Source organism: Gossypium hirsutum, chromosome D09 (assembly GCF_007990345.1).
Source record: "Gossypium hirsutum isolate 1008001.06 chromosome D09, Gossypium_hirsutum_v2.1, whole genome shotgun sequence".
In the NCBI taxonomy this organism is placed as follows: domain Eukaryota; kingdom Viridiplantae; phylum Streptophyta; class Magnoliopsida; order Malvales; family Malvaceae; genus Gossypium; species Gossypium hirsutum.
In genome coordinates, this window is record NC_053445.1 from 6288558 (window position 1) to 6312634 (window position 24077).

General features: G+C 33.9%; 1 protein-coding gene across 1 annotated transcript; it reads right to left on the reverse strand.

Annotated features, from left to right (window-relative positions):
- Positions 1–314: 314 nt before the first annotated feature.
- Positions 315–14378, reverse strand: LOC107894533 (MDIS1-interacting receptor like kinase 2-like). Its single transcript, XM_041100157.1, has 5 exons — positions 11998–14378; positions 9567–9710; positions 1220–1275; positions 852–1041; positions 315–531 (listed from the first exon to the last, which is right to left on the reverse strand). Exons 1-5 carry the CDS (start codon positions 14376–14378, stop codon positions 315–317), a joined length of 2988 nt encoding a protein of 995 aa, XP_040956091.1.
- Between the last annotated feature and the right edge of the window lie 9699 nt (positions 14379–24077).

The window sequence follows — 24077 nt, forward strand, 5'->3', positions numbered from 1 at the left end:
ACCACTGACTTTCAGGTTGTTACATAAATAAAGACTAAAAACAATAATGAAAATGCTTTTATAAATAAACTAGTGTTATTACAATTATCATATGATTGATATTTAGGCATACTCCAACAGATATTTAAGAGAATATAATATTCATATCCACTTAAAAATGCTTCACCAGATCAACTACTATTTATTTATTTGTAACTTTCACTGCTCATAAACATCTCATAATTCTTAAGCTCGATAAGAGATATTTCATGAAGAGGCATTGAAATTGGAGACTTGATGTGTAGAAATTCTTGGGACACTAATTTCATTGTTGGTCAAGCTTTGGGTTTGGTCCGTAAGCATGCGAAAGCAATGATAGCAACAAAAGTGATGTCTCCTACCAATTTCCGACTTCTTGGGGGTGATAATCGAGGGTCCAAGATTTCATTTAGCATGATATTTTGGACACTAGATGATGATGATGATAATAGTATTGACAACAATTCACCAGGATGCTTTCCCATCAATATTTCCAATGCCAACACTCCAAAGCTATATACGTCACATTTTCAGTCACAACCAACGAATAAGCAAATTCTGTAATTAAAAAAAATTAAAATGGATGTTAATTTATATTTTGCATTCAATTCTAGGTGCATGTATAGTTGTATTTGAATTCTCTAATCTCAAGTTAAAACAAAAAAATTATTTATATTTGACCTTTGTTAATTTTGCTTTTCTCATTTGCTTCTCTCATATTATTCTAATATGTAATTCAAAACAAATAATCACTACAAACTAAGAATGGATGAAGCTAAATGAAAAGGGGAAAAGGGAGTGAAGTTACAGAACCTGGGGCAATGTATCCATACGTTCCAACAATTACAGTCCAATTAGATGAAGCAGGATCAAGAAGTCTTGCAGTCCCAAAATCAGCAATAAAAGCGTCCCATTCTAAGTTCAACAAAACATTATTGCTTGAGATGTCTCGATGAACAATTGGATGGTTGTAATCATGATGCATGTAAGATAGAGCATGAGCGACACCTTTGACAATGTTCACTGTAGAAGCCCAAATTTGCTGGCCTAGTAAAAATAATAACCCAATCACAAATGGGCCCAAAAATTAAAAACCTAGCCCAAACAACATTAACATTTTCAGCAGAAATGAGTAAAAGAAACCCAAGGAGCCGCATGCCTCAGGTGGCCTCCTCGTCTGCCACCCCCAGCCACCAAGCACCTTCAGCGCACGCCTCTGACACTGCCGCCGTTGGCCCTCCACGCGTGTCAGACCACCTGCAGAGAGAAATGAAGGCAAAGAAATAAAGAGCAATCAATAATAATAATAAAAACAGTTTGTAATGGCCTATAAAAAATAAGAAGAGCCATTTTAAGAGCTTCTTCGATTTTCTTTGTAAAAAAACCCACATCAGAAATCAAAAGCTGAATAGAAATTTTAAAGGGTTAAATCCTTGTTATTTACTCTTCGTTTTTTCTTTTTTCTTTTATTTATTTGTTTGTTTTATTCTTTTTTTTCCTTTCTTTTGCAAATCTATTTTAAATAACTATAAAATCAAAAGCAAAAAAAATAAGGGGAAGAGAAACTCACCGGAGTTGGCCGTGACCGTGCCGCCGGGGGGTCTCTCCTTCATCGTCGGCCGTCGATCTTTGTGGCTGTGGCGGTGGCGCTCCAGGTGTTAAGAAACCCAAGGGTTGGGTGTTTGAAAGAAAGGGGTTTAAAAAAAAGGAGAGACTCTTTCAGTTTTCGTTTTAGCAATCTGAAAAGTAAAGCTTTGCCCTAATGGGTAATTTATACATTTAGTCCCTCCATCTTGCGTTGAGGTGCAATATAACTCTTTATTTCTTTTAGATTTGGGCTGCAAATATGGCGTCTGTTTCAATCTGGTCCTTGGACCATGCGCAGACTCTCACTGCGTTTTGGGATGGGGAATATCTCCCTAAAGGTCCCTCATGTCATCAGCGCATCTTATTTCAGACCCCTTTGCGAACTGTTTATAATTTTGCAATTAAAGCCTCGATTTTTAATTCCATTTCAACCTCATCCTTGGTTTATTTAATTTATTTATTTGTAGAAAATGTTCTTTTATCGTTACTTATTTTAAGTTTTTATATTTATTATTTATTTGAAGTTGTTCTACATTAAATTTATTTATATGTATATATATTATTTCTTATAAACTCATGTATGAACATCTTTCAAATTTTTTTTATGTACGTATACATATATTATTATTTATTTTAAAATTTCTCATATATAATACTTTTAAACTGTTTCGCATGTGGTTGTTTTTTTATTTTTATTTTTATTATTTGTTCAAGATTCATTTATTATTAGTTTAAATTTGCTCTACATTTATTTATTCTAATTTGCTCTATACCACTCATTTTGAAATTGTTATATATGTTATTTAATTTATTCATCCCTTTTTTGATTAATAATGATGTTTAAATAATGTGTGTTGAGTGATTATTTTCATTGTGTGTGCCATTGGTATAATTTTATTCATGTATCATTACTCTATGTTTATTATTGTATTGATTAGTTCACGTCCTTGTATTGTAAATTAAACTCCGACATAGTTATCCAATTTAGATTGCTTTATTTTATTCTAAGTGAGATAAATGCATACCTTCAAATAGATTACCCCCTATTATTCAAAATGAATTTTGCTAAATTAGGCAATATTTTGCATTTTGGAAATTTGAGAAATTGTACCCTAACTTACTGGGTCTCGATTTTCTCATTAAACCCAAATAACAAAATATCCTTTTAAATTTCAAACACATAAAATTTCAAAAAATAAAGGCAATATTCTATATTTAGAAAATTCGATAAATCGTGCCCTAACTTACTGAGCTTTGATTTTTCTTGCGTTGATTCTAGATAACCGAATATCCTTCTAAAATCGAAATGAATGAGGTTTAAATAAAAAAATAAAAGGCAAGCTTACTCTCAAAAATACGAGGTGTCGTGTCCTAACTTACTGAATATGACATCTTGTTAATTCGAGATACGGAGGCATTTTTCATTTTGATTTATTCGAGTAATTTTTTAAGATAACACAATATAAAGAATGATCGTATTTCTAAATTCTTTTCGAGTTTTTTTAATTTTCGACGTCAAGACATTAAGTAATCAACTAGGTACCAATTTTGGGCGTATCGAGGGTGCTAATCCTTCCTCGTGCGTAACCGACTCCCGAACCCGTTTTCTGAATTTCGTAAACCAAAATCGTTGTTTTAATAAAAATTAAATCGTTTATTAAAAGCAACTACTTTTCGAGGTGACCCGATCACACCTCATCAAAAAAAGATTGGTGGCGACTCCCATTTTCGTTTTTATTTTTTTTCAAAACCCAAGTCGACCCCGTTTTTTATCAAAAAATGGTGTCAACAGCTTGGCGACTCCGCTGGGGACGTTTAAAAAGAGAGTCAAGCCACGTGTTGATTATTTTTGTCTTCTTGTCGAAAATCGAGAATTTAATTTAAATATACGATCCTTTCGTTGCATTTCATTCATCTTTATTTTGGTTTTTATCATTGTGATTTGATTGCTGTGGTAGTTTAAGCTTGGTGTACTGCTGCATTGCATTGCATGACCGTGAGTCACACCTTTTAAGTGGGAGTGAGAAACTACGCCTTCGTGAGGTTTTCACCTCCGCATGAGATAGTGAATCACTTCCGGGATACATCCGTACCTATGTCTTCGTGAGATTTTCATCTCCGTGCAGCTATAGGGAAATGTATTCCCCTGAACTGAACTTGGTCCGTATGAGCCTATAATGGGTGAGGATCGAGGAATCTGCTGGTTTGGGTACCATCGCTTTAGAACCAAACAACATGTAGTGAACCTTAGGAGCCCACCCTAGGTAAAACCATTTCGAACCCTTAGTATTCACTCGAATAGGTGTTCCATTTATTCTTGCTTGCTTTTGCTTTGTACTAACTTGTTTTCTTTTTTTTTTATGATTGCATTGCATTTTCATCATAAAAAGAGGTGTTGATTCACATTCGGTTGTTAAAATAGAGAGCTTGTCATAAGGAAATGAGTTTCTTGATAAAGTGGATAATAATACGGTTGTCCGAATAAGGTCCAAGAAAACATGATAAGAGAAGGATGGTAATTTAATGGAGGACTACACAACCATTGCTCCGTTGCCTGAGAATTCAAGATGACAAAGATTATTTGAGAGCTGCTGAACTTTCTTAAAAGAGAAGCCAACGAGCACCACGAGGTTGAGTGAGCAACGAGTTGCGGCCCGGATCAAGCAAAAAGGAGATAAAAGAGACGCTCTTTTGAAAAGTTCGTGAGATTTATCTTAACGCTCGAATGAAGAAGAGGATCGAATGTCTTCGTATATGAGGGCAAATCCGTATATATCCGCTTTATGTAAAGAGATTTGTTTCCTAGTAAAGTTGTTCTGATAGAATTGAACCAAGAATCAACGTCTCTTTTTTCATTCATGCATCTGCATTACATTTCATCGCACGTATCTTTTCATGCATCAACATTACATTTCATTGCATACAATAAATTTCTTAAAATCCAAAAATATGCATTCATGCATCAACATTACGTTTCATTGCATGCAATAAATTTCTTAAAATCTAAAAATACGCATTCATGCATCAACATTACATTTCATTGCATACAATAAATTTCTTAAAATCCAAAAGTACATCGAGTTTAGAACTCTAGTACAGAACCAGATGGATTGGAATTCTTTGAATATATCGATGGTTCGAAAGGTGAAGATGTTTGTGCCTTTGAAGAAGAACTAAAAAATGAAAAAATCTATCAGAAATTTGTTTCTACATCCCTTGAGGGGTTCTAAACAATGGGATCGTGCAAGAGATTCTTGTAATTTTTAGGACCATTTCAGAGTAATATTCAGAACACTCTTATTGCTCTAAGCCTGGGAGCAATAGAAAATCCTTTTGTGAAAAAGGCACGTGTCCATTATTCTTTATTTCAACGAAATGCATCTTTGTGTCTTGTTTTGGCAAACATTCTTTTGTTCCTTCCATTTCATTCATGCTCATACTACACAGATAATTATCCTTGGATTCATTTGTTTGTTGAGTCTTCTTTCGTTCCTATAACAGGTCTCTAGATATCAATGATATGAACGACACTGCTATTGATTCAGAATCTCCTTTTGAGCAAGATATGTGTCCAGAGGTACCTCAAAACTTTGAAGATGATTGAGACTGTAGCTTATCTCCTGATTGTTAAAGATGGTAGAACAAGTCGAGAAACAGATCTTGTTTTACAAAGAATCAGTGAAAATTGTGAGCTTAAGAGAAGAGAAAAAGGTGATTATCAGAGCCTGTATCACCGCGAAGACAAAGCGAGACGTCATTAAGTTACTTTAAGAATTCAATGATGTTTTCACATGATCATACCAAGATATGCCTGAGCTACTAAGACGTGCAGACACTGTTGAGGCTAAAAAAAATGTGTTTGAGGAACACATGCATTGATCTTGTAATGGCCAAGTAAATCATGAAATATGGGTACTGTTGGTCCACCATGGAAGGGGATTGCATCAGTTATACCAAGAAATGCCACAATGGCCAAATTTACGGAGACAAGATTTATGTGTTTCCTTTATCTCTTCATGTTATGAATTTTCCATAGACTTTCTCTATGAAGGGCATGGATGTCATTGGGACGACCTCGCCAAAAGCTTCTAACGGTCTTCGATTCATCTTTGTGGTTATCGATTACTTCACTAGGTGGGTGGAAGCTACTTCATATGCTAATATCACAAAGATGACAGTCAGCAAATTCTTGAAAAATCATATGTCAGTATGGAATACCAAAAGGGGATCATATTAGACAATACATTGAATTTGAACAACGGCACGACATCAGAAGTTTGCAGTCTGTTCAAGGTTAACACTATGCCGCCCAAAATGAACAGTTCAGTGGAGGCAAAAAAAAACCAAAAACCAAAAACACAAAAACAAAAAAGAAAGAACAAAACAAAAAAAAACAAAAAAACTCTACTGGGGCACCTCATTTCTCATTAGTATATGGAATATAGGCAGTCTTACCCATCGAAGGTGAGATTTCTTCCCTTCGAGTCTTGTTAGAGTTGAAGTTGGATGAAGCAGAATGGATCCAAACTCGATATGATCGGTTAAATTTTATTGAAGAGAAAAGGTTGAAAGCTATCCGTTATGAATCCAACAGTGAATGATGCGAGCTCTACGAAAAGGTTCGCCCAGAGAATTCTATGACGGGGACCTGATATCGAAGAAAATCCTTCCCATACAAAGAGGACTTCAGAAGAAAATGGATGCCAAACTGGAAAGGACCTTATGTGGCAGGCCTTATTTAAAAAAGTGTCGATATTGACCAGGATGGATGGCAAGAACCTGCCTAATCTCGAGAATTTTGATTCAAGCAATAAATACTTCACTTGAAAAAAAGACGAAAATAAAATAGAAAAAATGAAAAAAGAAAAGAAAAAAGAAAAACAAAATAGAAAAAGGAGAGGCCAAGGTGAAAACCCGCAAAGGGTGCCTTGAGACCAAAGGGGTTTTGAATTGAAAACCCAAGAATGGGCAATTCAAATTTTTTGATCGAAGTCGGGGCATGTGGTAGTCTTGTCCTCTCTAAATTAATAAGAAGGAGAGTTGGTACATCTTGAGGCATCAACAAAGTCTTCTAGGACTTCTAGACACATATCACGTTCAAAAAGGACCTCAAGAAGTTTGGGGCAGAGAAGCTCATGCTATGATATCTGGGGCACCTATTTCTATTTTATTCATATTTTTGTATTTTTGACAAAATACGCCATCTTGGTTAATTTATTCTCATTTTGCATTCTAGCAAAATTTGCTATCTTGATTAATTTGTTCATTTAGAGCTTTGCTCTCAACAAATTTCCATCTTATCCATTGTGATAATCTTTTTCATCTTATACATCTCGTATCTCAGCAAATTTTGCTATCTTGATTGATTTATTTGTTTAGAGCTTTGCTCTCAACAAAATTTCATCTTGTCCATTTTGATAATCTTTTTCAAGCATTTTCATTGAAATAACGATTAATGGACTGACAATATTCATGCAGAAGGAGTCCTGCATATTACTCTGAAAGTTTCTAAATAATACGAGGACCTGAAACAGGACTATTGTTTAGAACTGACCAAACCTGAGGGTTGAAAACATTTGAGAAAGGATAGTCTAAATTGAGACTATTTCTTTGAATCTTCTGTCAAAGATACTTGCTGAACGAGAAAACATCAGTGATAGAACCTAGATGAACAATGAGGAATGACAACCTAAGCATTAAAAATGGATCATTCTCATGACATTCTAAAAATATCATACATACACATCTAGTTAGGAGTATTTGATTCATTCTGATCATGTCATCCTAAACACTAGGCATAAATAGGTCCATTAAACAGATTTTACAAGTCATGTTCCCCAGAGGACAGATCAAAGAAACAGATCCTATACCCCTGAGGTTGCAGTAGGATGGATTGAAGTCACCAAGGCAGATCTTGTCTTCATGTATTGGCGTGAAGTAGATCGAAGATAGCCGGTCTTGTCTTCCTACATTGGTAGGAAGTGGATCGAAGACGCAGATCTTGTCTTCCCATACTGGTGGTGAAGTAGATCGAAGAAAGTAGATCTTGTCTTCATGTATTGGCGTGAAGTGGATCGAAGATAGCAGGTCCTGTCTTCCTATATTGGTAGGAAGTGGATCGAAGATGTAGATATTGTCTTCCCACACTGGTGAAGTAGATCGAAGAAAATAGATCAATGAAGTTACCTTCCCTGGCAGTGCAGTGGAGCAGATTAAAGCTACGACGGCGAATCTTGTTCCCCGACATTGCAATTAAAGAGATTAAAGCCATAACGGCGAATCTCACTTCTCTGGCAGTACAGTGGAGCAGATTAAAGCTACGACGGCGAATCTTGCTTCCCTGATATTGCAATTAAAAAGATTGAAGCCGCAACGATGAATCTTACTTCCATGGTGGTGCAGTGGAGCAGATTAAAGCTACGACGGCGATTCTTGCTTCCCTGACATTGCAATTTAAAAGATCGAAGATGGCGGATTTTACCTCCCTGTGGATACAGTAGAGTACATTGAAGCCAGAAATTCTACTTCCCTGGGCAACAGTGGAATAGATTGAAGATTTCAGATCTTATCTCCCTAAGCAGTAGTGGAGCAGATCGAATATGGCAGATTTTACCTCCCTGAGATTACAGTGGAGCACATTGAAGCCAGAAATTCTACTTCCCTGGGCAACAGTGGAATAGATTGAAGATTTCAGTCTTATCTCCCTAAGCAGTAGTGGAGCAGACGAAAGAAACCATATCTTATCTCCCTAAGCAATAGTGGAGCAGGTCGAAGATGGCAGATTTTACCTCCCCGATTACGGTGGAGTACATTGAAGCCAGTAGTTCTATCTCCCTGGACAACAGTGGAATAGAGTGAAGATTACAGATCTTATCTCCCTAAGCAATAGTGGAGCAGGTCGAAGATGGCGGATTTTACCTCCTTGACTACAGTGGAGTACATTGAAGCCGATAATTCTATCTCCCTGTATTTGGCAGTGGAATAGATTGAAGATTGCAGATCTTGCCTTCCTGTATTTGGCAGCGAAGCAGATCAAAGATGGTAGATTTTACCTCCCTAACTACAGTGGAGTACATTGAAGCCGATAACTCTATCTCCCTGTATTTGGCAGTAGAATAGAGTGAAGAAAACCAGATCTTATCTCCCTAAGCAGTAGTGGAGCAGATCACATCAAGTCTTATCTCCCTAAGCAGTAGTGGAGCAGACGAAAGAAACCAGATCTTATCTCCCTAAGCAATAGTGGAGCAGGTCGAAGATGACAGATTTTACCTCCCCGATTACGGTGGAGTACATTAAAGCCAGTAGTTCTATCTCCCTGGGCAACAATGGAATAGAGTGAAGATTACAGATCTTATCTCTCTAGGCAATAGTGGAGCAGGTCAAAGATGGCGGATTTTACCTCACTAATTACGGTGGAGTACATTAAAGCCAGTAGTTCTATCTCCCTAGGCAACAGTGGAATAGGGTGAAGATTACAGATCTTATCTCCCTAAGCAATAGTGGAGCAGGTCGAAGATGGCGGATTTTACCTCCCTGATTACGGTGGAGTACATTGAAGCTGGTAGTTCTATCTCCCTGGGCAACAGTGGAATAGAGTGAAGAGCACAGATCTTATCTCCCTAAGCAGTAGTGAAGCAGATCACATCCAGTCTTATCTCCCTAAGTAGTAGTGGAGCAGACTAAAAACAAAAACCTCATCCCCATGGAGTCGTAGCAGAGTAGATTGAAGTCATATCTCTCTAAAGATGCCGTAAAGAGGATCGAAGTAATAAGACGCAGTGGATTGGAGTAGTACCCAAATAAGCCAAGCCTCGGCGAGACCAGACAAATTTGGTCCTTCTTAGTCTTTGCTCTGTTCTCGTTACACGAAAACGAGCAAAGAGGGGCAGCTGTAGAAGCCCAAATTTGCTGGCCTAGTAAAAATAATAACCCAATCACAAATGGGCCCAAAAATTAAAAACCTAGCCCAAACAACATTAACATTTTCAGCAGAAATGAGTAAAAGAAACCCTAGGAGCCGCATGCCTCGGGTGGCCTCCTCGTCTGCCACCCCCAGCCACGCCTCTGACACTGCTGCCGTTGGCCCTCCACGCGTGTCAGACCACCTGCAGAGAGAAATGAAGGCAAAGAAATAAAGAGCAATCAATAATAATAATAAAAACAGTTTGTAATGGCCTATAAAAAACAAGAATAGCCATTTTTAGAGCTTCTTCAATTTTCTTTGTAAAAAAACCCACATCAGAAATCAAAAGCTGAATAGAAATTTTAAAGGGTTAAATCCTTGTTATTTACTCTTCGTTTTTCTTTTTTTCTTTTATTTATTTGTTTGTTTTATTCTTTTTTTTCCTTTCTTTGCAAATCTATTTAAATAACTATAAAATCAAAGGCAAAAAAATAAGGGGAAGAGAAACTCACCGGAGTTGGTCGTGACCGTGCCGCCGGGGGTCTCTCCTTCATCGTCGGCCGTCAATCTTTGTGGCTGTGGCGGTGGCGCTCCAAGTGTTAAGAAACCCAAGGGTTGGGTGTTTGAAAGAAAGGGGTTTAGAAAAAAGGAGAGACTCTTTCAGTTTTCGTTTTAGCAATCTGAAAAGTAAAGCTTTGCCCTAATGGGTAATTTATGCATTTAGTCCCTCCATCTTGTGTTGAGGTGCAATATAACTCTTTATTTCTTTTAGATTTGGGCTGCAAATATGGCGTCTGTTTCAATCTGGTCCTTGGACTATGCGCAGACTCTCACTGCGTTTTGGGATGGGGAATATCTCCCTAAAGGTCCCTCATGTCATCAGCGCATCTTATTTCAGACCCCTTTGCGAACTGTTTATAATTTTGCAATTAAAGCCTCGATTTTTAATTCCATTTCAACCTCATCCTTGGTTTATTTAATTTATTTATTTGTAGAAAATGTTCTTTTATCGTTACTTATTTTAAGTTTTTATATTTATTATTTATTTGAAGTTGTTCTACATTAAATTTATTTATATGTATATATATTATTTCTTATAAACTCATGTATGAACATCTTTCAAATTTTTTTTTATGTACGTATACATATATTATTATTTATTTTAAAATTTCTCATATATAATACTTTTAAACTGTTTCGCATGTGGTTGTTTTTTATTTTTATTTTTTATTATTTGTTCAAGATTCATTTATTATTAGTTTAAATTTGCTCTACATTTTATTTATTCTAATTTGCTCTATACCACTCATTTTGAAATTGTTATATATGTTATTTAATTTATTCATCCCTTTTTTGATTAATAATGATGTTTAAATAATGTGTGTTGAGTGATTATTTTCATTGTGTGTGCCATTGGTATAATTTTATTCATGTATCATTACTCTATGTTTATTATTGTATTGATTAGTTCACGTCCTTGTATTGTAAATTAAACTCCGACATAGTTATCCAATTTAGATTGCTTTATTTTATTCTAAGTGAGATAAATGCATACCTTCAAATAGATTACCCCCTATTATTCAAAATGAATTTTGCTAAATTAGGCAATATTTTGCATTTTGGAAATTTGAGAAATTGTACCCTAACTTACTGGGTCTCGATTTTCTCATTAAACCCAAATAACAAAATATCCTTTTAAATTTCAAACACATAAAATTTCAAAAAATAAAGGCAATATTCTATATTTAGAAAATTCGATAAATCGTGCCCTAACTTACTGAGCTTCGATTTTTCTTGCGTTGATTCTAAATAACCGAATATCCTTCTAAAATCGAAATGAATGAGGTTTAAATAAAAAAAATAAAAGGCAAGCTTACTCTCAAAAATACGAGGTGTCGTGTCCTAACTTACTGAATATGACATCTTGTTAATTCGAGATAAGGAGGCATTTTTCATTTTGATTTATTCGAGTAATTTTTTAAGATAACACAATATAAAGAAGGATCGTATTTCTAAATTCTTTTCGAGTTTTTTTTAATTTTCGACATCAAGACATTAAGTAATCAACTAGGTACCAATTTTGGGCGTATCGAGGGTGCTAATCCTTCCTCGTGCGTAACCGACTCCCGAACCCATTTTCTGAATTTCGTAAACCAAAATCGTTGTTTTAATAAAAATTAAATCGTTTATTAAAAGCAACTACTTTTCGAGGTAACCTGATCACACCTCATCAAAAAAGGATTGGTGGCGACTCCCATTTTTGTTTTTATTTTTTTTCAAAACCCAAGTCGACCCCGTTTTTTATTAAAAAAATGGTGTCAACATTGACTCTTTTGATCCAATCCAATTCCACAGCTTCCTCATCAATGCTCAAGGCATAAAACAAGCTTCCGTTTTCCATATATTCATAAATCAAGAACATGCAACGATTGTGGAGACAAAATCCGTGGAGCTTGACGATGTTCTTGTGTCGTATTTCTGTTAAAAACTTGATCTCATTTCGGAAACTTGTATCATAAGTCGGTTGCTCTGCTTCCAATCGGTGGAGTTTTTTTATAGCAACAACTCTGCCACTTGGTAAGACTGCTCTGTAGACACTGCCATAACCCCCAGTTCCAATGCAATATTTCATATCAAAATCCTCTGTGGCTTTGATGATGTCTTCAAACGCAATCTTTCCATCAAAGTTCCAAATAGAGAATAAATCTCCATTTTCGGTTGGACTTGGATCAGGTTTCAAAGCTTTAGCTTTATATCGTCGGAATAGGATGAACATTACCAACACAAAAGTCGAGACAAAAAATAATAAAGTTGGAACCAGAATAACAACAGGCAGATTGTGCTTCACTACTTTGCTATTTCTTTCCTTGTTTACAGTTGGAGATGAAGGGCAAGGACGAAAGCCTTGAATGGAACCACATAAATACTTGTTGCCTGTAAATGTGTCGGGTGCAAAATGCAATAATCTATCTGGAATTGGACCCCATAGTGAATTCATTGACAAATTGAGGCTCTCCGGATAAATTGGAAATTCGGGAATCATGCCCGTTAGATTATTCCAACTGAGATCGAAGATGCTTAAATGAGTTAAATTCCCAAATTGGGGAATCCTTCCACTGAAGTTATTGTTTGCCAAATTTAAGTATGTTAAATTTGACAAATTACCAATCTGAGTTGGAATGGGTCCACTCAATTTGTTGTATGAGAGATCCAGGTGCTTTAACTTCAAACTCTGAATTTCATGGGATATGGGACCTTCCAAAAGATTCGAAGCCATGGATAGATACCTTAAATTGGGTAAATGAAGTAGAGATGAAGGGATAGAATGGGAAATGTGATTGGAATCAAGATGTAACTCTTTTAGATTGGTCATATTTCCAATTTGAGAAGGGATGGGACCATGTAAAAGATTTCTGTCAAGGAACAACCACAGCAAATTGGTCAAGTAACACAGAGACGAAGGGATTGAGCCAGTGAGTTTGTTATCAGAGAGAAACAATAGAGTCAGATTCTTTGATTTTCCAATATCTAATGGGATGAAACCTTCAAAAAGATTTGAGTCAAGCCACAAAAGACTCATGTTGGGTAAAAGACCTAGAAATGAAGGGATTTGACCGCTCAAGTTATTGGCACCAAGATCCAAGTTAGTCAACCTCTTAAGATTTCTTATTTCTAATGGGATGGAACCATTTATTTTATTTTTATAAAGATCTAAATATTCCAGACTGGATAAATTACCCAAATTTGGAGGGAGTGGGCCCAAAAGCATATTAAAGGATAGATCCAGTGTAACCAAATTCGTTAGCCTACCAATTTCTTGTGGAATAGATCCATTAAGTTGGTTATGCTGAAGGAACAACGACCCCAGATTGGTTACATTGTTGACAGAAGATGGGATTGGACCAACAAGCATATTAAAAGATAGATCCAATGTAATCAAATTTGTCAGTCTCCCAATTTCTTGTGGAATGGATCCATTAAGTTGGTTTCCATAAAGAACCAACGATGCAAGATTGGTTAAGTTGTTGACAGAAGATGGGATTGGGCCAACAAGCATATTAAAAGATAGATTGAATGTAATCAAATTTGTCAGTCTCCCAATTTCTCGTGGAATGGATCCATTAAGTTGGTTGCCTTGAAGGAGCAACGACTGTAGATTAGTCAGGTTGGTGATAGAAGATGGGATTGGACCAACAAGCATGTTGCTTGAGAGATGAAGATTAACCAAACTCTTCAACTTTCCTATATATGGAGGAATGGAACTATTGAGCTGGCAGTTTCGGAGGTGGAGAGTCCTTAGCTTTTTCAGGTTCCATATATGGGGAGGGATGATGCTCCGTAATGGATTAGAGTTCATAATCAAGCTAGTGAGATTGGTCAAAAGACCTATAGCTGAAGGCAGATGAACGATGAGGTTCCTCGTCAAATTTAGAGTAACAAGATTCTGCATCTTGTCAATTTCCAAGGGAATGGAATGAATTTCATTATAAGAAACATCAAGCACTGCCAATTGAGTAAGGTTTCCAAGTGAAGAAGGTAACTCACCTCTAAGATTATTTGAGGACAGGTTGAGGGACTTGAGTTTTGAAAGTGCACCTATTTGAGGTGTTATACTCCCATTTAGACCATGGCCACTAAGATCAATCTCGATGACACTTCCAGCAGCATTACATCTGACACCAGGCCATGTACAATGGTGAACACCTATGTTGCTGTAGTTACTCCACCACCCAGTTTCCATCAATGCTTTTTCCTCAGCTAAAAGAGATTCTGAATCATTATTTGTTGCACTCGTAATCTCACTGCTACTCACTGCTATAGAAAGTGAAAAAAGTAAAATAACAAAACAACTGTAAAAAGAGAATGCCATAGCTATTAAGATCAGGATTGAAGCTTTACTCCCAACTCTCTAGCTAATTTTAAAGAGCCGGTAAAAACATATACATATATATAGACTTGATAATGATTTTTTATCACTGTTCTATTATTCTTCCTTGGAATAATGATAATGATTTTTCCCATTCTGTTTTGTATGAAAGTATGCTCAGATAAATATTAAAAAGGTAATGATTTATTTCACAATACAACTTTATAAAAAAATTATTTTATTTCTTCATTTAATTTTTTTTATCTTTTTTAACCCTTAAACTTGTGTTTTTTAATTAAATCACCCTAAAATAGATAAAAAAGTTAACATTTTTTAATTATGATAACATGAATAATACATCAACATTTAATTAATTTTTAAAAAAATTAGAAATCATTAAAATTATTTAAAGAGTATAAAACTATAAAAAAATTAATATTTTTTAAATCTTAAAAAATTAATGAAATGGTGGTATGTCATCCACGTGGCAATCTATGTGTATGCCACGTTAACAAATGTTAACTTTTTCAGCCAGTTTGAAGTGATTTGACAAAAAAAATACAAATCCAAAAGTTAAAAGAGACAAAAAAAATAAATAGAGTACTAAAATGATTTTTTTATAAAGTTGAATGGCCTAAAAAATTATTATGCCTACTAAAAACAATTACCTTTTTGTAAAGTTATTATGAAAATTATTGGCCGCGTACATGAACAATGTGTTCAACGTTTCATTGGTAGGAAATAAAGACCAAAATTGATTTTAGAAACTAAGCAGCTCAATGTTGTATTATTCTTCTAATAAAGCAATAATGATACTGTTAAACCCCAATTTTTCTAACATCAGTTTTATCGGAATGAACACAATGATAAAATTGTACTCTATATTATGATATCGTAACTTTATTTAAGAATGTATGATTACAGATGATCACGATGATGAAAATTTAATAAAATAATATTATTTTAAAATATAACATTTGACTAATCAAACTTATCTTAAAATGTATCTTGAGATATTTACATGGTACCATTACTCATGGGCTAGTTTTTCTTCGATTTGACAGACTATCTTTGGTTGAGTATGCTGATGCCAATTGGGGACTTGATTTTGATGATCGTCGATCTACTACAGGGTTTTGTGTCTACTTTGGTCGTACACCTGTTTCATGGTGTTTTAAGAAACAAATTGTGTCACGATTTATAGCAGAGGTTGAATATCGAAGTCTAGCTGCAGCTTCTAGTGATATTACATGGTTAGTGTCTCTGCTAACAAAGTTACAAATTAGTTCTACTGATCCTCCAACAGTTTGGTGTGACAATTCAAGTGCAGTAGCTGCTACAGCTAATCCAGTATTACACTCTAAATTCAAACATGTTGAACTTGGTCTACTTTTTGTTCGCGAGAAAGTGGCTGATGGATCTCTTGTTGTCGGTGAGGTACCAGCATGTGACCAAGTTGCAGATATTTTCACTAAACCTTTATTTCTCTTGTTATTTGCTCAGTTTCGAAGTTTGCTTCAAGTCTTACCTCTTGAGAAGCTAGGTGAATGTTAATAGTAATATAAAGTCTGTTATGGTTGTTAGTTTGTTATGAAATCTGGTAATCAGTTTGATATGCAGTTGGTTAAGAACAGTTACTTCTTGTATCAGTATATAAACATAGTCAATGTATTCAATCAGAGTGAAGAAAGAATGAATGTAAAATATTATTTTGTAGTTCATCATTCTCACACATTTTCTACTTAGTATCTAATGGTCTTTTACTTGAGAATTATACACTATATTACAATATCTTAACATTACTTGAGAATGTATAATTACGAAATGATGACGATGATGAGAATTTAATAAAATATTATTATTTTAAAATATAACATTTGACTAACCAAACCTACCTTAAAGTAAAGCAGGCGTGCTAGGTTACTTTTTATATTTAAATGTAGAAAATGAAGTGCGATTGGTTGTTTAAATATGAAAATGTTATAGTCTTCTCTTCAGGAATCACTTATATTTGAAAATGTGCTCTCATAAAGTTTGTTTTTCTCCGTGGAAATTGTAGCCAAACTATTATAACTTCTGATCAGTGATTTCACATATATTTGATAAGGTTTAAGACATATGTATGTGTATCTCTATGAGGTAATCCTATAGAAATTATTTATTTTGTTCCATTAAGAAAATAAAAGATTGGCGAATTAAAACATATTTTTTTTACATAAATATATCAAGCAAGTAAGAGTTAAGCCAGAAATTTTGTTTAACGGGTCGAGATAAGGTTATAAAATTTGAAGGACTAAAATTAAAAAAAAATTGTATTAAAAATATTTAAATTAAATTAAATTATTAATTTTTCTAAATTTCTAAAATTATGATTTTTCTATTTAATCAAAGGTTAAAAAAAATACTAAATTAAAATTGTTTTTATATCAGCGCATGGTTGGTATTCCCCGATGAACTTTTGTAAGAGTACTGATTAAAAAGACATGGTTTCTAAATCACTAGGATTATTGATAATAATAGATCTGCAAAAACCAAACACAAAGGGCAGTATTCAAAATTATAATGATAGAATTATTAGAAAGTGAAGAGATCAAATAACACAAAGATGCCATGCATTGTTTAAATAATGCTAGACAAGAAAATCAAGTTGAAAAACTGGCATGGAGTTCAACAATTTCACCTGAATTTTGAGATTGAATTTTGGCTTCATCATCCATCTACAGATCACGGTCGTTGAGTTGCAGCAGAGACATAGCTTGGAGACGATCCACTACTGATATTTTTCGGAAAAGAAACTCTTGAGACACACACTTCATTGTTGATCGGAACTTTGGGTTCGACCTTAAGCAAGCAGAGGCTATTGTTGCAGCAAAAACAATATCCTTTGCAATTCTTCGATCGCTTGGAAGCGATAAGCGTGGATCTAAAATATCACTTAACATTATATTCTTGGAAGACAATACCGATAGTGATACCAAGAGTTCACAAGGATGCTTTCCCATTAGCGTTTCAAGTGCCAATACTTCAAAGCTATAAACATCACATTTTTCAGTTACAACCATAGTATAAGCAAGTTCTGAATTTAACAAATAAGAAACGCAATTAATATATAGTTGTTAAAATAACAAAAGAACTTTAGTACTTGATAATCATGACAAAATATCCTTAAACTCTTGCTAATCTTTAACCATTATGGTTTAAGAATCGGGGTCTAATTTTCAATACCTTTAAGGCATACTTACAACCCAAAGAAGATAAAATAGTAGAATAACCAAACGAATACAAACACAAAGTTGGGAAACTTGATCTGGCGCAATATATCCGTAGGTTCCAATAAGCATTGTTTGATTGGATAAATTAGGATCAGTGAGTGTAGCTGTGCCAAAATCCGAGATTCAAGCCTCGAGATTGGAGGTTAATAAAATGTTATTGTTTGATATGTCTCAATCAACAATTGGAGGGTGGCAATCATGTTGCAGATAAGATAAAAACACATGCTATATCTTTGATTATATTTACTCTTTCAATCCAATCCAACTCCATTGCTTTAGTGTTTAGTAAGAAGACACAAAATAAGCTCCATCGTTTATGGAGACAAAATCCATGAAGCTTCACTATGTTCTTGTGTTGTATTTTTGATAATATTTTTGTCTCATTCTTAAAACTTTAATATGGCCAAATGTTTTCTGTTTGAAGGGAAAATGTTTTCATCTCATGAGATGAAAACATTTTCCCTTCAAACAGAAAACATTTGGCCATATTGAGAACAATTCTATTCTTTCTCTCACAAACACCATTCTACTGCGGTGTGTAGATGGTAGTTAATTGATGCTGAATTCCAGCTTCATCACAGACCTTCTGAAACTTTTGAGACACATATTCAGTCCCATTATCTAACCTCAATACCTTCAACTTGCAACTTGCTTGATTCTCAGCTAAGACCTTAAACTTGCAGAAGAAATCAACCACATCTGACTTTTGTTTCAAAAAACTCACCCAACAGAATCTGGTGCAATCATCAATCCACAAATATTAGTATGGACTAGTTGGAGCCTCTCTTGAGCTCTCCAAGCTTTGTTAACAGGAAAAGGTAATCTGGTCTACTTGCCAAGCTGACAGACTTCACATACATCAGTTTTAGGCTCAATCTTGGACATGTCTTCAACTAGGCTTATCTTATGGAGTAAACTAAGTGACTTATAGTTCACATGCCCTAGCCTCTTGTGCCACAAACATGATTTATCAGTCAGAGCAGTATGTGCTTTTACTTCTAACTGATTCACATCTAAAGTGAATGATCTGTCATGCATAGCTACTGTCATTAGCTCTTAAGCAAAAAGATCCTTAATCACACAAGCTTTTTCTTCAAAAATAAGGGAGTAACCCTTCTCTAACAACTGACCAACACTAAGTAAATTTTGGTCAATATTAAGGACAACAAGTGTTGGAACGCCAGCACCCCTACGGCGAAGTGGAAAAATAAAACACCCGGCGATCCTAACCATGGATCCATGTGTGAGGAACGAATCGGGGTGAAAAAGGGTTTCAAAATTATCGAATAGTGATTCTGAGTAGACAGCGACGCCTCGGCAATAAGTAATCTGATCTACTATCGAATCAAGCCGCAATCTTTGATGACTCCGACCTCTACGTAATCCACCCAGTTGACTATGAATGGAAGGAATCCCCAAACAGTTTTGGAGAAGACTTTGCTTACGGCTGCTAGACCCACCAAGCAAAGAAAAATGTGATTTTATATTTTATTATTTTTTTAGGGTTTCTCAAAATTAAATAAATATAATAATGTTTAAAAACCCAAAAATTATAATTACATTAATTATAAAAAATTTCGGTAAACTATATTTATTTATATACGAACCAAAATCATATTCTCATTATGTGTACAACAACCTTCTACATATAATGTGTTCGATGTTTGATTACCCAATTAAATTAATTCTATAATTAATTTAATTCATGCGACAACCAAAAACAATACCAATTATGTTTTATTCCGTTCATTTCAACTATAGGGTGTGACCCTGTAGGTTCTTGTAACGTTAGCAGTAATGTTAGAACGATTCCAATGTTACAAACAATGAGTGGCACCTAGCAATGCATCATTGCTACCTAAGTCAGAAGAAATCATGATTCGACATAAACTTTTTATGATTAATCTTTTCATGCACTAATCCTTAAGTAGACTATGTTCCTTGATATCTTAAGTCATGGAATAGTCACACTTGTATAGTCCATTCCATGTTCCTTAATATCTTAAGTAGACTATGATATACAAATAAGTATGACATCTCATATCAGCTTATTTGAGCATGGCCATGCATTTCTAGTCTCACTCAATCAAGTGGCCTAAGATATTATTCCCATTATGTAGGAGGGATTTATCCTATATCGATCAACCATATCCCTCTACATAGATTGTGGTATATCCAACATCAGCCTTTATAGAACTACCAATTACGGTGTACGTTTGACTGTATCAAAATATAAAACTCATGATGTTAGGATTATGATGATCTCAAGTCTGAGGATCATATACATATTAATCACTATGAGTAATGTCGTGACAATTACATAATAATCCAAGAAACATACTCATAATGGGTCAGTCCAATATGTTGTTCTCTAACACACATATTCATGCATCGATTCTGACACTCCATATCAATGACAACTCTTTATCATCAATCAACTACATGTTAGTCTTAATGCATTATCATTGTCCTATCCAACAATAATACTTGACTAAGGAGCTTTTAAGAATAATCATATTATTCTCAGGACATTATTATAAAATAGTTTATTTATACATACAGAAAAAAAACTAAAATAATAATGGTAATGTCTTATATTAATAAACATGATAAATCAAGTATGTTATTACAACCATCTCATGATTGATCTTTGGGCATACTCTAACAACAAGAACTTCTAAACTTGTTTTGTTACCAGATTGAGTGCAGATCACAGCCTTGCCTTTGCCCTTGGCCTCAATAAACTCAACATTCCCAATTCTAACTTTAGACACAAAACTGGTGTCTAACACCCTAAACATGCCTTTATCTGATGCCATGTGATGAGTGTAGCCACTTTCAATCAACCAATTCTTTCTGAATTTGCTCAAACTTGCAAAACAAGAAGTAGTAAAAACATGCTCCTCCTAAGCTTGAACATCCTCAGAGCTTAAGCTTGATTCTGCTGCTATGGTTGTTTTTTTGCCTTGTTTTTGCAAACTTTTTCCATGTGGCCAAGTTGCTTGCAGTTTCTACATTGAATGTCAGGCTTGTACCAGTAATAATTTTCTTAATGAGTGGACTTCTTGCAATGAGTGCATGGTGGAAACTTCTTTTAGTAGCATCATTCTTTCCTTTTTCTTTCTTTTCTGACCAAGGCTTCTTGCCCTTGTAGCTTGAGCTTGAGCTTGAGCTTTCTTTGCTTCTGGCTTGAAAGGCTCCTTCAGAATGCTCATCCGTCCTGTTTGCTCTTCTCTACTCTTGTGCATAGAGAGCATTTATCAACTCTGTCAAGGATATAGCTCATAGGTCCCCAGAGTCCTCCAAGGAAGAAATGTTTTACTCATACTTCTCTGGAAGAGTTGTAATGACTTTTTCAACTATTCTTTTGTCACTGAAATCATCCCCAAGAAGCCTGATGTTGTTGATTGTAGTCATAATCCTGTTAGAATACTACTTGATGGATTTAGACTCCTTCATCTTCAGATTCTTGAAGTCCCTCCTTAGGTTGATCAACTGTTGTTGCCTGGTTTTGTCTGACCCTTGAAACTCTTTCTTGAGTTTGTCCCAAGCCTACTTTGGAGTGTCATAAGCCATTATCCTTATAAAGATCACATCTGAAACTCCATTTTGAAATACTTTTTGGCACAATCCTCATTGTGCTGCCTAATTTGAGCTATGGTTGGATTAGCTCTCAAAGGTGGTGGCTCTGTGTCAACTTGAACAATACTCCACAAATCATGCGCTTGTAGATATGTTTTCATTTTCACAGCCCATATGTTGTAGTTTTCACCAGCAAAAACAGGTGGTGGTGGTGGTGGTGAGAAACTCATTCTTTTGCAGCAACTAAACAAACCAACAAAAAAGGCTTCTGTTTCTTTTCTTTCAAGCACGAATCACTCGAGGAACAACACACAGCAAATGGCCCTCAAAGATGACAGGCTCTTGATACCATTTGCTGAGTTAAATAAGCATCCAAAGATCAAAAACAACAAAACTTGTGTTTGAAAGATGAAAAACAGAAGCAAAAATGGATGTTGGTTGAGAGAAAAGAGTTGACAAAAATCATTACTTGAATAAGCAACATTACATGTACATAAGTCTATTACATTGGAAGAAAACAATCATAACTTATGCTAGTATCCAAGCTGTAAAATCAGCTTAATTATAACCTAAGAAGCTACTAAATCAACGAAGTACTTGACTAATCCTTAGCAAAAAAAAAAAAAAAACAATCAAACTAACAAAAGTCACATTTACAAAAGTTTCTTAATAACCAAAATACACAATGGATATTTGCTTGCTGCTGCATTGTTCACAACTTTCAACATGGACGTTCTAAAGGAATTCTTCTTTGAAGCTTCAAACAATGTGACTATGATGAAAAACTGATGTTTTTCTATTTACTTATTCAACTCCATGGAAACTTTCGTAATCATTTACGTAAGTCATTTTGTAACCTTTTCTGGTTTTGAGCTTTTGTGTCTGTTCTTGAGGTTTGCAGGTTGTTACTTTTGTGTATTTGCAATTGCAGGGGTCCATTGGATTTTGTTATTCTCGGTTGTAGACAGAACATAGTTTTCCTTTTCTGAGGAATATATATACATACATTATAACCCTTAGACTAAATTCACTGCAGATGTGAATATCAAATTTCATTTTCAATTTTCAAATGATCCACTTCTATTTAAACTAGAAACTTTTTTTATGTTGTATGTGTAATTATTCCTTCCTCAAATCTCTGTCTGATATCTTAGGTTTTTTTTTTATTGTGGAGATGATAAAGATAAAGACATTCCTAAGTCTAGGTAGTATATAATTGAGTATGTATAGACCTGTAAAAAATTTTAAATAAGGCATAATGACAAATTTAGCTCTTAACATTTATATATTTTATCAGTTTGGTCATTATGTTTTTTTAACTAAATTTAACCTTCAATTTTTTAACTATCAATATTTCAAAACGAGTCTAATTGATTTTTTAATGAAAATACCAACTAAAATATTAAAATTTTAAACATAACAACTTGTATGGCAACCTATATGTACTTCATGCTATTTTTTAAAAAAAATTATCAATCTTTTATAATTTATTTAATTTTGATATTTTATTTCTTTAATATTTTAATAATCTTTAAAATATTTATTGATATAATATATAAGACAAATAATATCATATCAACATCAAATGAACTAAGAAAAATACATTAATGTAACATCTACCATGGTTGACAGCTCTCTTGCTATAGTTACTCCACTACCCAGTTTCTATCAATGCTTTTTACTCATCTACAAGAGATCCTAAATCATTATTTGCTGCTCCAGTAATTTCAATGGTCCTGGAAATCATATAGGGTAAAAAGAATATTATAGAATATTATAGGGATATAAATGTAAACATAGAATGTCATAGCTATTAAGTCTTTACTCTCAAACATAAGGTAATTTATACTAATAATCAACCTTAATTAATATACTAATAAATAAATTATTAAAGTAAATATAATAATTATCATTTTGATGTGTGACATCTATTATTTTCCTGTTAAGAAAAATTGTATTATTATTTTTAATTCTTCTTAAATTTTATTTGAGGAAAAAAACTTAAATTGATTAAAATAATAAAAATAAAAGATAAATTGGTTTAAAATTTAAGATTACAATGTAATATAATATAATATAAGAAATGAATTATAATGAAATTATATATTATATTACGATACCTTGATATTATTTAAGAATGTAAAACTATGAAAATATCAAATTATTAAAAATTTAAATACAATAATATTATTTCGGAATGTAATACTGAATTCGACTAACCAAACCTTGAAGTAAAGCAGATAGGTTACTTTTTATATTTAAATGTAGAAAATGCAGTGCAATTGATTGTCTATATATGAGAATGTTAGTCTTCTTTTCTGTAATCACTTATATTTGAAAATGTGCTCTCATAAAGTTCGTTTTTCTGTGGAAATTGTAGCCAAACTATTATAACTTCAGATCATTGATTTCACATATGTTTGCTAAGGTTTAAGATAGGGGCTGAACATATATATATATATATATGTATGTATACCTCTATGAGGTAATCCTATAAAAATTATTTATTTTGTAACATTAAAAAAATATATTGGCGATTCAAATGAAACATTTTTTCATAAATATATAGCTGCAAGTAAGGGTGAAGGTAGAAATTTTATTTATTGATCAAATTTAGCTACTTCTAGATCATGCAAAACATTTAAATAATATTTCCATCTATCTCAGTAAAGATAGATTATTGTTTGAAAGAATCAATCCTAAAAAAATCAAAATTGATCCCTTTTAAAAAAACATTAGTTCCTTTTAATTATTTCTATATACTTTTATTTAATGATTTGTATTACTATATAGTAAAATTAATGAAATAGTCTTAGTAGAAATTCTTACATAAAAGTAGCTATCTTTT